Below are 15000 nucleotides of genomic sequence, written 5' to 3'. Positions count from 1 at the left end.
GTGTGTGTGTGTGTGTGTGTGTGTGTGTGTGTGTGTGTGTGTGTGTGTGGGGCCTAAACTCCAGCATGCCTAATTACAAAGTTGGCGTCACCACGCGGCATATATCTGACAGTGTTTGTAACACTTCCACGCCATTGGTCCCTTGGGCCTGTCAATCCCGGGCCTGTCCCACGTCTGGCACTGACGTCATGATGTCTGGCTTTGACGCCCCGCCTATATGTTACTCCCTAGACACACACACGCGCACGCGCGCGTACACATGTAAGCACGCACACACGTATACACATCAGAACAGAATTCGAGCGAAATTCCGATCCGAGACCGGTTTGAAAATTGAGGACGTGACGCACAATGGGCGTGAGTGTAAACTCCAGTGCTGATCCGAGAACAGCGAAGCGAGGAACTTTAGTTACCCTGATCTGACTTGGACTTGAATGAGAGGAAGAGAAAGAGGGGGAGGGAGGGAGAGAGTGCGAGGGAGAGAGAGAGAGACCAGACGCCCGTCAGCGTTTATGTCTGACGGTTGCAAACTAGGACGAGTGGCCATCCACGGTGAAGGAACTATTTAACCTGATTTCCACCGGAGAACGGAACCGGTGCTACGTTACAGGGGCTGCCACTGACACTTTTTATCCGCTTAAGCAGTCCGTAAAATAGTCGGTGGGCGAAGACAGACCCACTCTCCGGACCCACGGACAGCCCAGGAACACGTTAAAGGCAACTAGATGGATAAAAGATAAGTTTGGCAGAGAGAAGGACCTATCGAGGGGGAGGCCAATCGCGACCCACTCCCGAGGAGTCGGCCGTGATTTTTCTTTGAAGAGAAAAACAGAAGTGAGGAGGAAAGGAGGGCAGAGACTCGAGGCGGTCCGGAGCGAAGAAGGGGGAGAAGGGGATTTTTTTTTCCTCCCTCTTCAACTCGATCTTTTTCCATCTCCGTGTCTCCTGCTCTGTGTCTGTGGTCGGGTCTAAATGTTCAACCTCATGGGTGTTGTTAACGCCACGACGCCCGCCCTGCAGACCAATGACTCCTGTACTTGTAACTGCAAGAGATCCACTTCTTTCCAAAGCATGGAGCTCTGTAAGTATCCCATTCTGCCTAAGATATCAGTACTGGGTCATATCAGTTGTGTGTTGATGTGTTGTGTTTTATAAATAAAAGGTCATTTCCGTATTATTTGCCGACTGCTGGCTATGATTAAGCCCCTGGTCTTGGCTCATTTATGTTGTTTTAGCCCCTAGCGATCGCCCCCCCCCCCCCTTTAATCTCTTTACACTCACTATCCACCTGGTGATATAGGATTATATACATAGTGACGACCACGTTTGAACTACACGGGGTGCATGAGAGCTGCTGCAAAGTTGCCAGGGGGAGACACCATTTGGAGAGAAATCTAGCCTCTGTTGAGAGGGGAGTTGAAGTTTGTTGTCGCAGCGTCATCAGACGTCTAGCCGTCTGCGTGCACGGGCGCGTGTCCGCGCGTGTCTGTTTGCGCAACTGAGTGTGTGTGTGTGTGTGTGTGTGTGTGTGTGTGTGTGTGTGTGTGTGTGTGTGTGTGTGTGTGTGTGTGTGTGTGTGTTTGCGTTTGCGTGCGCGCCGTCGGTGTTCCGTGCTCGGTAGCCATGATCGGAGAGTCTGCCGGGAGAGAGAGCGGTCGGAGCGGCTGGGCCGCAGGGACCCGGCCGCCCACACACACGGTTCACACGGTTTGTTTGGATAAGAAGTGAACTTTACTGTGGCCTGTGATGCCCCGAGGCACCATTACTACTGCTATCAGAACCTCAATCACACTCCCACAACAAGGACTACTGCTACTGGTAGCCTGTGCTACCACAACCAGAAGCTACTGTTGTACCTGCATTAAAATACTAGTACGCCTACTACTATCATTAATAGTCTTACAAGTAGTTGTGATAAGTTTTAGTATTAATGGTGTAATTACTAAAGTTTGTACAAAATACATTCAAACGGTATGATGAAGGTGATGGATAAAGTCATCCTGCTCAGTGGTAGAGGTAGCCAGGGATCAGCGGGGATCATCAAACCCAAGACTTTTTTTGGTCCTAGTAGTAGTCATAGTAGTAGTACTAGGATAAAATCGTTTTATTATAGTACTTATATATATAGTAGACAGACATCAAACAGAAAGAGATACAACGCAAGGACAAACATTAAAGAACACAGACAGACAAACTTAGACCCTGCAGACAAACGCACACACACACACACACACACACACACACACACACACACACACACACACACACACACACACACATACACAAGCGCACACACACACACACACACACACACAAACAAGCGCGCACACACACACACATACACCCACAGTCAAAACATGTATCTCTGGGAAAATACAGTGTTATGACTGAAAGAGAGAGAAAGAATGAAGGAAGAAGGAGAGATGGAAAGAGATACACATTATTACTTACTTAGTATAAGACCGTTTGATTAAACGATGGACTCAAAAAACGTTGAAAGACTGACACTCACACCTATAAACACATACAAACACATAAACATAGAGAAATACACACACACGCACACACACACAAAAACACACACACACACACACACACACACACACACACTAGGGATGCAAACAATTAATCGATTATCGATTAATTGTCGATAAGAGATTACTCGATTAAAATAAATTACTTGCAATTAATCGCATTTTAACCCGTAATTCCCCAACCGTCCACGTGTGGGCGCACTTGACGCCAGACGTACTTGACAAACACGCGGGAACACAAGCGGGAACACAAGCAAAGCAGTGCCGTGTTCCAATACCCGTACTTCCATGAGTATACTTAAAGGAAGTATACTATCCGCACTGGCTACTACGTTAATTTTTCAGATGTGAGTGCTGTTCCAAATCGAGTACTTCGTGGTGCACTAACCGGAAATTACGATCACGACTGCCGCCGTGGCTCCTCCCCGGGAATAACATCCCGCTTTGAACGGTGAACTATTTACGCCTAGCAGCTATAAAAAGCTATAAAAACTACAAAATGACTCTATTAATGCAGGCTATGTGGAAAATGCGCCGACTTTGGCTCAGCCTGGCTCAGCCTCTTCTGCTACGTAGCTAAGAAGGCTGCCGTTGAGTACGGGGAGTGTCCTTCGATCCACACTTCACGATTAGCCCGTTTTGAGTACGGCATCCGGGTCCTTGAAGTATACTTCTTTTCGCCGGATCTGAATTGGAGTACTGCGTACTCAAATTTTGGCTAGTAAGTACGGACAGTACGGGTATTGGAACACGGCAGGACAAGACAAACGAAAAGCGGGACACTGACACGATGAAGAGGGCAAAACTACAGCTCTTTTTAAACGGAACCTCAAAACCCATCTCTTTAAAAGAGCATTTAACTAAACTTTCTTTGAGGTTCCCCCCTTTTTAATAGTTTTTTGGTATTTTTTTCTCTGAAGCACTTTGAGATTCTTGAATATAAAGTGCATTATAAATAAAATGTATTATTATTATTATTATTATTATTATTAAAACGGAGTGCAGTATGGAGCCACTTTAAGTTGGTTAATGACGACAAAGACGCCAAATGCACAATATGTGGAAGTATTTTAAAGTACAACAACTAAACGACTTCGTTGAATTACCACCTAAATGTGTCACATTCAGAAGGAAATTCAGCTTCTCAGAAGAATTGCCGCTTATCAATTAATCGATCATCGATCGATAAGATGAAACAACTATCGATTAATGAATTACTCGATAATTTGCATCCCTAACACACACACACACACACACACACACACACACAATCAGAGTAACTAGAGGGAGAGAGCAGCATCAGATGGTGCCAGTCAAAACTCATGACATCAGGATTACTCACACAGCAGCTGTGTGTGTGAGTGTATGTATGTGTGAGTGAGTGTTTGTGTGTGTCATAGTGGCATTGGATATCAAGTGGATAGAGAGAGAGAGAGAGAGAGAGAGAGAGAGAGAGAGAGAGAGAGAGAGAGAGAGAGAGAGAGAGAGAGAGAGAGAGAGAGAGAGAGAGAGAGAGAGAGAGAGAGAGAGAGAGAGAGAGAGAGAGAGAGAGAGAGAGAGAGAAAGATGTCTGTGTTTCTCAGTGTAATCTTCCAAAAGTCGTTAATTCACTCACATTTTGTTTAGATCTTGATAACGTGAACATGTGGGGAACCGGAAACCTTGCAGGAAAGACAAAGGGGGCTGTCTGTCCCCCTTACGTGTAGTCTGAGTGCTGGACGTAACGTTGTCTGGTGCAGGTATATAATTCACTGGGCTGTGAATGAAGAGCACCACCAGTGTCCACTACGATACATTACAGAGTCTTCATTAGTTTGAAACAGGACCGGCCCGAATGGTTGGAACTGAAAAGTTCACAAATGTCCAAAGTCTACCTGTATTGCCAACCTAGAACAAGACATCCTAACCCCAACCTGCTATTTAATGACATGTACCAGAAGTCACTGTAACCCCTTTGGAGAAAGGCATCTTCTAAACATTAATAGTAAAAGTGTCTGGTAAAAGGCTTCATGTTAATGGGTAGTACATCTCTGTGTAGATGGTGGGAACATTTGTTCTGTTGCCATTTTTATGTTGGCAAGTATTCCATATGATGATAAGGATGAACTAGGAAACGGAGGGCAAAGTCACTGCAATTCACTAGTTGTTTCTAGCAAGTACTTCACGTTACCTCACATTAGGCGTATTCAAGTAACACCTGATGAACATTTCAAAATACTCAGAGACTTCCAGAGATCAGCTGAGATGTTTGTCAGGTAGTTCAGATAGATTAAAACCATTGGATGGGTTCCTTTTAACCCTAAAACCTTAAGAACTTTTATCTAGCAGGGATCTGGAAAAGGGAGGGGTTGAGGATGTTTATCTTTTTAATGTGCTGGTTTGTTGTTCGGCTTCAGTACTGAAAGGTCAAACGGTTTCTGTGTTTTTAACCAATAGTGTCAGTCTTTTCCTTATTTTTTCTACATTTAGTCCTGGAAGTCTGACTAAATTATTGCAGTAATCCATGAGGGAGAAGGAATAGAGCCAGTAACGGAAACCAAAAACTGAAAATGTATTTGTGCAAGTGGATTTGTTTTAAGTGGATTTAATTTGAGTTTGTCTGCAATCAGATTTCATTAATCTGATGTCAGACTTCATTATTTTTTATCTGTATGGCTGTATGTATGGCTGAGAACAATCAGAGCATCCAGTTGGTTTTCTGAGTTGCTGCAAAAAGATTTAAAACCTACAACCTAGTTTCAAACAACTGGACAGTGCAGATTAGCTTGCTAGCTATTTTTTCTTAATTCTTTCCTGTCTCTCTCTAACCCCCACACACCACTCAGCCTGGCCCAGCCTATCACGAGACATGTTACTTCACCTTCCTGTCTGGGGGAATCTATTTTCTCTGAGTGTGTGTGTCTTGGTGTGTGTGTCTTGGTGTGTTAGTGTGTGTGTTAGTGTGTTAGTGTGTGTGTATATTTGTGTGTGTGTGTGTGTGTGTGTGTGTGTGTGTGTGTGTGTGTGTGTGTGTGTGTGTGTGTGTGTGTGTGTGTGTATTTGTGCGTGCGTGTGTGGGCAAAGTCTTCTAACGGTGGCTACAACTCAATCTGTTTCAACCCATTTGCAGTTTTTCCTCTTCCTTCCTTCCTTTCTTCCTGTCTTCCTTCCTTCCCTCTCTACCCCCACACCCGACCCTATCATGCCCCCCCCACTCTATTTTCTACGCTCAGCTGTTCATTGTTTCATAGTCTAGACATGACACACACACACTTAAGTCATCCTTCGGTGTTTGTCATGTATGTATGCAGATGCATTCAGAGAGTGCGTGTGCGTTCAGGAGGTCAAGGTCAGAGTGTCAGACTTGGGGGTTGGTGTGTGTCTAAGTATTTGTGTGTGTGTGTGTGTGTGTGTGTGTGTGTGTGTGTGTGTGTGTGGGTGTGGGTGTGGGTGTGTGTGTGTGTGTGTGTGTGCGCCCTGAATATGATCTGCATAGGAGACAGGTCTAAGACCAATGCTGTCCCATTAATTAGTCTAAGACTAAAGGTCTCCCAGTATGTGTGTCTGGCCTGGTGAATAGACTCAGACATTGGTTTTATACACACAGTGAGTTTCTTACTGCTACTCTGTCACCCAGGGAGATGACAGAGACAAGTCTTCTGTTGTCTTCCACCAATTAGATTAGGCATTAACACCAGACATTAACACCAGAAACTGGGGATTTTAGTCAAGTCAGATGACTAGACTACAATAATGTCCCTAGTTTCAGGATATAAGCTGCGCTGTGATTAAGTTACCTTCTTATGGCAGTCTAGACTTAGAGATAGAGACAGACCATGGAGTAGTGTTTGTCTTGTGCAAAGATCATGTTATTGAGTTTTGCAAGTGCTTGGGCTTTGTGAAACTATGGTTTATGTTTACAAAATGCCACTGTTCTTTGCAGTCCTCAATGGTTTTGTCAACAATGAGAAACTAAATATTTGATGTCAATTTAATTTTAATGTGTTACTGATGAGTTACTGATGAAAAGATTTAATTTTAAATGTTAAATAACTATTGCTGATACATTCTTTAAAGGTCAGCTGAAACTTCAAACACACTCATCCTCTAAATCAGAGGAGAGAGTTTGGTAGGTATTAATAAAAAATCACAGTAGACAGCCTGTAGGGCATAATAGTTCATTTCCAACTGATGTTGAGTTTGAAGCACTGGATAGATTTAGATAAGGCTTGGTTTTCCTCTCGTCACTAGTTTAGGCAATGTCATATTTGTATACTTGTTATGAATCATTAATAACAACAATTAACTAGCACTGAAATGTATTGAATTTGTTGTCAACATACAAACATTGAGTTATAATATACAGGTATAGTATGGTTCATACATTTATAAGAATAATATATTATACACAATTTAGATTTTTGATAATTATTTTTCTCGTGAAAGGCTGTCTGCCTATTGAGAAAATTCCTTGATTAAACAGATGATACCACAGATGGATGGAGTGACGCACACATACACCCACACGCACACCCACATACACATACACTGATGACACCACCCCCACAGACGCGCACTCACTAACAACATTACAAATTCACGTATTCAGATTAATTTATGCAAATAAGGGGAAATATTCTTTAGCATATGAAAGTAGCCATGCTCTGAATTTGTAGGGGTGTGTGTGTGGGGGGTATCCTACGGCAACAGGGGAGCCTGCTAGGGTCAGGGTTCAGAGGGCAGGGGTGCTGCAAGGGTCAGAGACGGTGGAAGGTTCATTGTCAGGCTGAGAGCTGGGATGGGCTGTGGGGGATGGGGCTGTGTGTGTGTCTGTGTATGTGAGTGTGTGTGTGTGTGTGTGTGTGTGTGTGTGTGTGTGTGTGTGTGTGTGTTAGTGTGTGTGTTTGTTTGCGTGCGTGTGTGTGTGAATCTGAGATGGCATGGTTATTAGATAACCTATTTCACAGCCAACTCTGCACTCAGACACTGTCCGACTCCCTCTCTGCCACTCTATCTCCCTCTCCCACTCCCTCCCTGCCTCTCTCTCTCTCCTTCTTACTCTATCTCTCTCCCACTCCCTGTCTGCCTCGCTCTCCTTCTTACTCGATCTCTCTCTCTCTCTCTCTCTCTCTCTCTCTCTCTCTCTCTCTCTCTCTCTCTCTCTCTCTCTCTCTCTCTCTCTCTCGCTATCTGTCTCTCTCTCCCACTTCTCATGCCTCTCTTTCTCCTCTTCCTCACCCTTTATGTCTCTCTGCCTCATTTTAGCACCCTCTCTCTCCCACTCTGTCTCTCCAACACTGTCCCAATCTCTCAATCAAATAATTGGCAACAGACAGTCAGAAAGTTTACCTTATTCACAAAATGGCAATCGTCCTATGACTTGTTCTGCCCTCATGTCTTCATATTAATGCAAATCCTCACTCTAGAAGCCAGGTGACCTCTTGAGGGACTTCTTTGGTGGTCAGGTCAACCCACCATATAGACGACACCATTACACTCGACCAATGAGACCGTCTGGGCCTGGCTCACTCTTAACAAACAAGCGCACCTCACCCCAAAAAATATTCTCATGGTATTATCTGTCGCTGTCGGTGATCAATGTGACGTCAAAGGTGAACTGCTATTGGACGCGCATTAGGTCATAAGTTGTCACGGTAAATGTGCTGCTGCCCCCATTCTGTCCGCCCCGGCGTATTCTGGTAGCCCAGTAGTGGGCTGACAGTTGTCTATGTCTCATCAGCTGTGTGTAATCAATAACATCACTGTCTGACAGCCTGGGAATCGGGCTCGCTGCTAGCATCGCATTACACACCATCCCAGTGAATTTTTTTCCCACGTGACAGCAATGCGATGCACCCTTCAATAGCTTATCGCACACATCTATCGGGTGTCACGTACCCCCCCCCCAAACGCCCCCCGTTCCGCTGCCAACGTCAAGCGACACCTGATTCATGACCGCTTTTGGCCTGAATCTGTGGATTTGTGGACAGCGATGACGTGATGTTGGAAAGAGGTGAATAAGCACTGTGTGTGCAGACGGAGGCCAGAGACTCTATTGGACACTGTGGGCCCCTTATGGACACTGTGGGCCCCTTATGGACACTTTGGGCCCCTGAAGGAGACACAGTGTACCCTAGAGAGAGAGGACATGGTGGTGGAAACAGGTGAATAAGCACTGTGGGTGCGGCCCCTCACGGAGACCAGAGACTCTAATGGGCACTGTGGGCCCCTAATGAAGACGTTGGGCCCCTGAAGGAGACACTGTGTACCCTAAAGAGAGAGGATGGGCCCTGCAGGAGCCCAGAGGCCACCGAAATGAGAATGCAGGCCCTCAATGTCAGCGGGGGGCTCCATTAAAGACATTGGTGGTCACGGCATGTGAGACTGAGGAGATCGGAGGCCCTCAGGGTCGCTCCGGCCCTTAGACAAGGGAGGGGGCCCTTGAGAGCCACAGAGCCACAGTCTAGACAGTAGCACTTCAGGTTTACGTTTGTACAGTGGGAGCAAATAAACACAGGTGTGTACACACTTCCTATGTGTGTTTAGAGTAGCGGACGCCGGACACACTCACAAACATTTCACTGCATAGTTGTAAGGAAACACCGCAAGACTCCCTGCAGTGTGTTACTCAAACACACACACACACACACACACACACACACACACACACACACACACACACACACACACACACACACACACACGCACCGACTCTCTCTCCCTGGACCTCTGCCTTGCTCGCCCATGGCCCCAGTCGCAGTACATTTTCATATTGACTTGTTTGGGTTTCTTTCAAAATTGTAATTGTACTTTTCTCTCACACTCACACACACACACACCAAAAATCTGTCATACACGCAAACATAAACAGATATCCAGAGCAGATAGGTTCTTGCCAGGAACTTCAAGATGATCAGAGCTTGATCGTCTGAACAAAGTCTTACCTGTCTGGTCACACAACCAGTTAATCCACTGGGATCTGCCCAGTTCAACCGGGGTCTTCTACTGGTGCACTCATAGCTGCCCAGTACAACCACAGTCTTCTACAGGTGGACGATCATCTGCCCAGTACAACCAGTCTTCTACTTATGGAGACTGGGAGCTGACCAGCAAAACCAATAGGAGATTCCCTGTACAACCTCATATTCCACTTAGCAAATGAGACAGTGATGTGCAAATCCAATGCTTTGAAATGTAAGCTCTTTACAAACTTCAACATTTTCATAATAAAAGCCATTTGACTCATTTCCTCTAGTGAAGTCCTTAAAAAGCAACGATGCAACAGACCATTCAACAAATAGTTGGAGAGTTTGTTTAAATTCTGAGGCTTATACAGAAAAGTTCTCAGGCCGGGAAAAACACCCTGTTAGGAGGTGGAAGTCATTAGAGGCTGCTCAATAAGAATGATTTATAGCACACACACACACACACCCACACACACACACCCACACACACACACACACACACACACACACACACACACACACACACACACACACACACACACACACACACACACACACCCACCCCTGCAGAGGAACTGAGGGCTCCGATCGACTGTGTTATGTCTGGCCAGGTGTGTTCGGAGACCGGTAGAGCTTGTTTAGTTTGGCAGTAATGGACTGTTTAGACAGAAACAATCACACACGCACACGTGCACACATAAAAACGTGAAAATGCTTTCCTTGCACACAAATACACACATGCATGCAAAAAAATCACACTGTGTGTGTATGTGTGTGCGCCTGTTATTATGTCTAGCAACAACCTGGCTCATTGCCACCCCATAACCCCCCCCCCCCCCCCCCATACACAATTTCCCTCTGTCTGACTTCATTCTCTTTCACATTTAAATTAACTGTTTGAGTGTGTGCGTAAGTGCGTGTGTGAGTGTGATGGTGGGGGCTGTTCAGCCTGCTAGAATTGTAATAGAATTGTGTGTGTGTGTGTGTGTGTGTGTGTGTGTGTGTGTGTGTGTGTGTGTGTGTGTGTGTGTGTGTGTGTGTGTGTGTGTGTGTGTGTTAATGTGTGTTGCACTGGGTGCCGTGGGGGTACTTCTTCAAAGGTTGATGCGTTTGGAGCGCCCAGACAGACAGCTATCTTTCCCCTTTACTGTGCGTCACGGACGTGTTTCTGCAGTCGTACACCTCTCTTGGTCACAGGCGACAGGGCCTACAGCCTTCAGCCTCAGGCCTCTAAAGGCGTGCCTAAGTGCATCTGCAGGCTGACATGCTCACACTTAGACGCACACACATGCATACACACAAACACATACGCACATATATATACACAGATATAAGAAGATTGGAGATAACACCAGACAAGTCATTTGGCTGTTTGGTTAATATTGCACCCCAGCATGCCCTGGGTCTTTATATGCATGGAACTTATGGAACCTGTTTTGCGATAAATCTCTTTAATCTATGAAAAGTTGTCGGCAAAGGTTTGTTTGGCCCAAGGGTAGGCTGGATGGATTTGGCTTTACCCTACTGATCTTTTACTATTTAGTCATTAAGGGGAAACTTTATCCAGCGATCCAAAGTGAATTAAGATTTGTGCCGTTAAGGAGCGTAGGTAGGGGTTAAGGCATCACGCTCCAGGATCCCTTCAGGTAGACATTGGGGATCCAAACACACAATCTTCAGGCTGAGAGGCGAAGCACCTCAGCCAATAACTGGAGTAACTGCACGCTGACAGACCTCAGAAAGTTCTAGAGACTCCATGAGGACACTGGCCTTGACTTTAACACCCCGTATGTTTCAAATGGTTTCTGGTTGGCACTGGAAGACGCTGTTCTACAATTAAATTCAATTAAAAAAAGCTTTGTTGGCATTGGAGACAAATGTTTACCTTGTCAATGCAAGGTAAATGTATAAGTCAAATATAAATAGTCAAAAACTAAATATGTATAAAAGTACAAAAAGTTTAATTTTGAACACAAGATATAAAATGTCAAATATGGAATACAAATAATATGTAAAAAGTCTATAAAGTCTCTAATCTCAGTTCTCTCTTTGAGCTCTCTGTGGACGTCTGCTCCCTTACATATTTCACCTCTCCAATATTGACCCTGCTGCTTTTCTGACATTCAGAATATTTGTCCCAAGGCTGTGGAAGGAGCACTAAATCGAGCAGTAAATAGTTTGCCGTTGACGACCATATTTACACGTCTGAAGTTTTCTCTTGTTTATGTGTCTGTAGCTTACGGCCTTGGTGAATTCTTTCTTTCTTTCTTTCTTTCTTTCTTGTTGGGAATGAAACCCCTAACCTTGGCACTGTACATGCCATGCCCTACAAGTGGGAATCAAACCCCGAACCCCAGCAGTGTTAATGGCTTGCTAGTCTAGTTGAGCTAGACATAACCACGTCCCTTGACACAGAGAGAGAGAGAGAGAGAGAGAGAGAGAGAGAGAGAGAGAGAGAGAGAGAGAGAGAGAGAGAGAGAGAGAGTTAGAGAGAGAGAGAGAGACGGACAGAGAGACAGTAGAAGAGAGAGAGAGGGACAGAGAAAGAGAAGGAGAGAGAGAGAAAGGGGGGGGGGGGGGGGGCAGACCGCAGTGACCTGACCAGGTGAGGTCAGGCTTATGGCTCCGTTGGCTCTCACTTATCTTACTGTCTGGGGACACAGGGTTTCCTAGAATCCACAGGCAGACAAAATACCTGCTCCTTCTCCACCTCCTCTTTGCTCTCCTCTCATTCTCTTGTCCCCCTCCTCTACTCCTCTTCTCCTTCTCTCCTCTTCTTCACAGTTCTTCACCTACTATCCTCCTCCTCTTCTCCTGTTCATCTCCTTCTCCCCTCCTCTACTCATCCTTTCCTGTCCTTCTCATTCTCTCCTCCTCTTCTCTTTTTCTTCTCCTTCTCTCCTCCTGTATTCATCCTTTCCTGCTCTTCTCCTAAACTTTTCTCCTTCTCCTCTCCTCACCTATGGTCACCTCTCCTAGTCCCTGTCATATTTTCTCCTCTCCTCCTTTCTCCTCCCCTTACCTGTTGCCCTGGCCCCTGCCTGGTCATCAATCTGTACTTTCCAAGTTTGATCTGTGTTGGTGTTAGAATGGAGGTCTAATGGTCGTCATGGCGATGTTATGGCTGTCCTGCGACCAGACTCAGTGATGGAGAGATGTAAGGGTGAGAGACAGAAGTGAAGAAGAAGGGGGGAGAGTAAGAGGGGGTGATGACTAGACCCCCCTCTCTCTCATTCTGGGTTCCCAGCGTTCAGACAGACCACTGGGAGTTTACTGGGGCTAAATTCCCACACTAGCTCTCCCTCCACCACACACACACACACACACAGACACACACACACACACACAGACAAACTTTTCAATTGAAAGTGACTTTGGAAGGCCATGGTCGGGTTGGGTGCGTGTGTGTGCCTGTCTGTGTGTGTGTGTGTGTGTGTGTGTGTGTGTGTGTGTGTGTGTGTGTGTGTGTGTGTGTGTGTGTGTGTGTGTGTGTGTGTGTGTGTGTGTGTGTGTGTGTGTGTGTGTGTGTGTGTGTGTGTGTGTGTGCTCGCGAGCCCCCTTCCTCTTTCTTCTTTGTCATGGAAATTGGCAAGAAAGTTCATGTCACCTATGACCTACACACAGTCACCCATGTGCGTGCGCATGCACTCACACACACACACACACACACACACACACACACACACACACACACACACACACACACACACACACACACACACACACACACACACACACACACACACACACACACACACACACACACAGCTGTCTGGTCTATTTCCGACTACACAGTCTGTTGAGTCATCTGAGGACACATAGGCTTTCAAAACCTCCCTCTCTCACTCTGTCTAAAAGTCTGTCTGTAATTTTTTCTCTCTCTGTCTCTCCCTCTCCCTCTCTCTCTTTCGCCATCTTAAAGACAGAAAGTCTGTCTGTCTGTGTGTCTAAACTGATTAATCACTTATGCTGTTAGCTGAGAGGACAGACAGACAGGCAGACAGAGAGGAAGGCAAACACAGGAAGGCAGAAAGGCAGACAGACAGCCAGACAGAGAGAGGCAGACTGACAGACCGATAGGCAGGTAGACACAGACAGAAAGATAGGCAGACAGACAGAGGCAGGCAGACAGACAGGCAGACAGACAGGACTAATGGCTAACAGTCAGACTGCTCTCACAGCAACTCAACCAAGTCTAGACACTGTCTCTCTATCTCTCTCTCTCTCGCTGTCTTTCTATCGATCGATGCTCTCACTCTCTCTATCTGTCCCTCTCTCCCTCTCTCTCTCTCTCTCGCTGACTTTCTATCGATCCACACTCACTATCTCTCTATATCTGTCACTCTCTTTAAGTCTCTATCTACCATGCCTTGAAAAAAAGAGAGACATATTGAAAATAAATAGATAATGTGATCTAAATAAATGTACATTGTATGTTGTCCTAAATCTCGTAATAAACATAAATCAACAGATTAAATGCAAAAATGCTAATGCTAGGTTTAGAATTATTGATAGTGCATCAAAGGAATTGCATTAGACGAATTCATTTCCTGTTGAAGAATCAGGTGTACGAGCTCCCTTCCTGTAAGGCAGATGTACCTTTCTAATAATCAATATCATCGACCACCATGGGGGTATGTTCTTTATAACGTTCCTGTTATCAAAAATCATTAGTCATTTCTCATCAAGCCACGGAACGTTTATAGGACAGAGTTAATTGATAGAGGGAACTAGATGGAGAGAGAGAGAGAGAGAGAGAGAGAGAGAGAGAGAGAGAGAGAGAGAGAGAGAGAGAGGGAGAGGGAGAGGGAGAGAGAGAGAGAGAGAGAGAGAGAGAGAGAGAGACACAGAGGGAGAGAGAGAGAGACACAGAGAGAGAGAGAGAGAGAGAGAGAGAGAGAGACACAGAGGGAGAGAGAGAGAGACACAGAGGGAGAGAGAGAGAGAGAGAGAGAGAGACACAGAGAGAGAGAGAGAGAGAGAGAGACAGACAGACAGACAGACAGACAGACAGACAGACAGACAGACAGACAGACAGACAGACAGACAGACAGACAGACAGACAGACAGACAGACAGACAGACAGACAGACAGACAGACAGACAGACAGACAGACAGACAGACAGAGGGAGACATTGGTAGAGAAGAAGGTAGGGCAGACAGTATCCTGAGTATCCTGGTGGGTGTCTGGCTCAGTAATGGTTACTTATCTAACAGTCTGAGAGAGATACCAGCCTACACCCAGAGTCAAACACACACACATGCTTGCATGCACATGCATGTGAACATCATTCCCCACCCACTGTAAGCACAGCCTTTCTATAATAACTCACAGAATGTAACGTGTTCACTTTGCATTCATCAAGTGAGTGGGTGTGGGTGTATTCGTTTTACTTCATGCTTCGACTAGGTTGGTTCATATTGTACGTAGGGACGACAAAAACCAAATAAGTCAGCTCATAACCAAACTTTTCCTGTCACCACAACTCTTTGCTGTTTTAGTCTCGGTTTCTCTCTTTATT

The 15000-nt window shown here is 45.6% G+C and overlaps 1 protein-coding gene across 1 annotated transcript in view; it reads left to right on the top strand.

The window, feature by feature from the left end:
• Window positions 1-379: 379 nt before the first annotated feature.
• The window catches only part of pmepa1 (prostate transmembrane protein, androgen induced 1), a 24797-nt gene continuing 10176 nt past the window's right edge, over window positions 380-15000 (top strand). Inside the window, exon 1 of the mRNA XM_056605928.1 lies at window positions 380-1081. Within this exon, the coding sequence (XP_056461903.1) occupies window positions 973-1081 (109 nt within the window). The 5' untranslated portion in view covers window positions 380-972. The remainder of the gene's footprint in view (window positions 1082-15000) is intronic.

Source organism: Gadus chalcogrammus, chromosome 13 (assembly GCF_026213295.1).
Source record: "Gadus chalcogrammus isolate NIFS_2021 chromosome 13, NIFS_Gcha_1.0, whole genome shotgun sequence".
Taxonomy (NCBI): domain Eukaryota; kingdom Metazoa; phylum Chordata; class Actinopteri; order Gadiformes; family Gadidae; genus Gadus; species Gadus chalcogrammus.
Note: the sequence above shows the minus strand (reverse complement) of the source record. Positions and strands in the feature narration are given on the sequence as shown.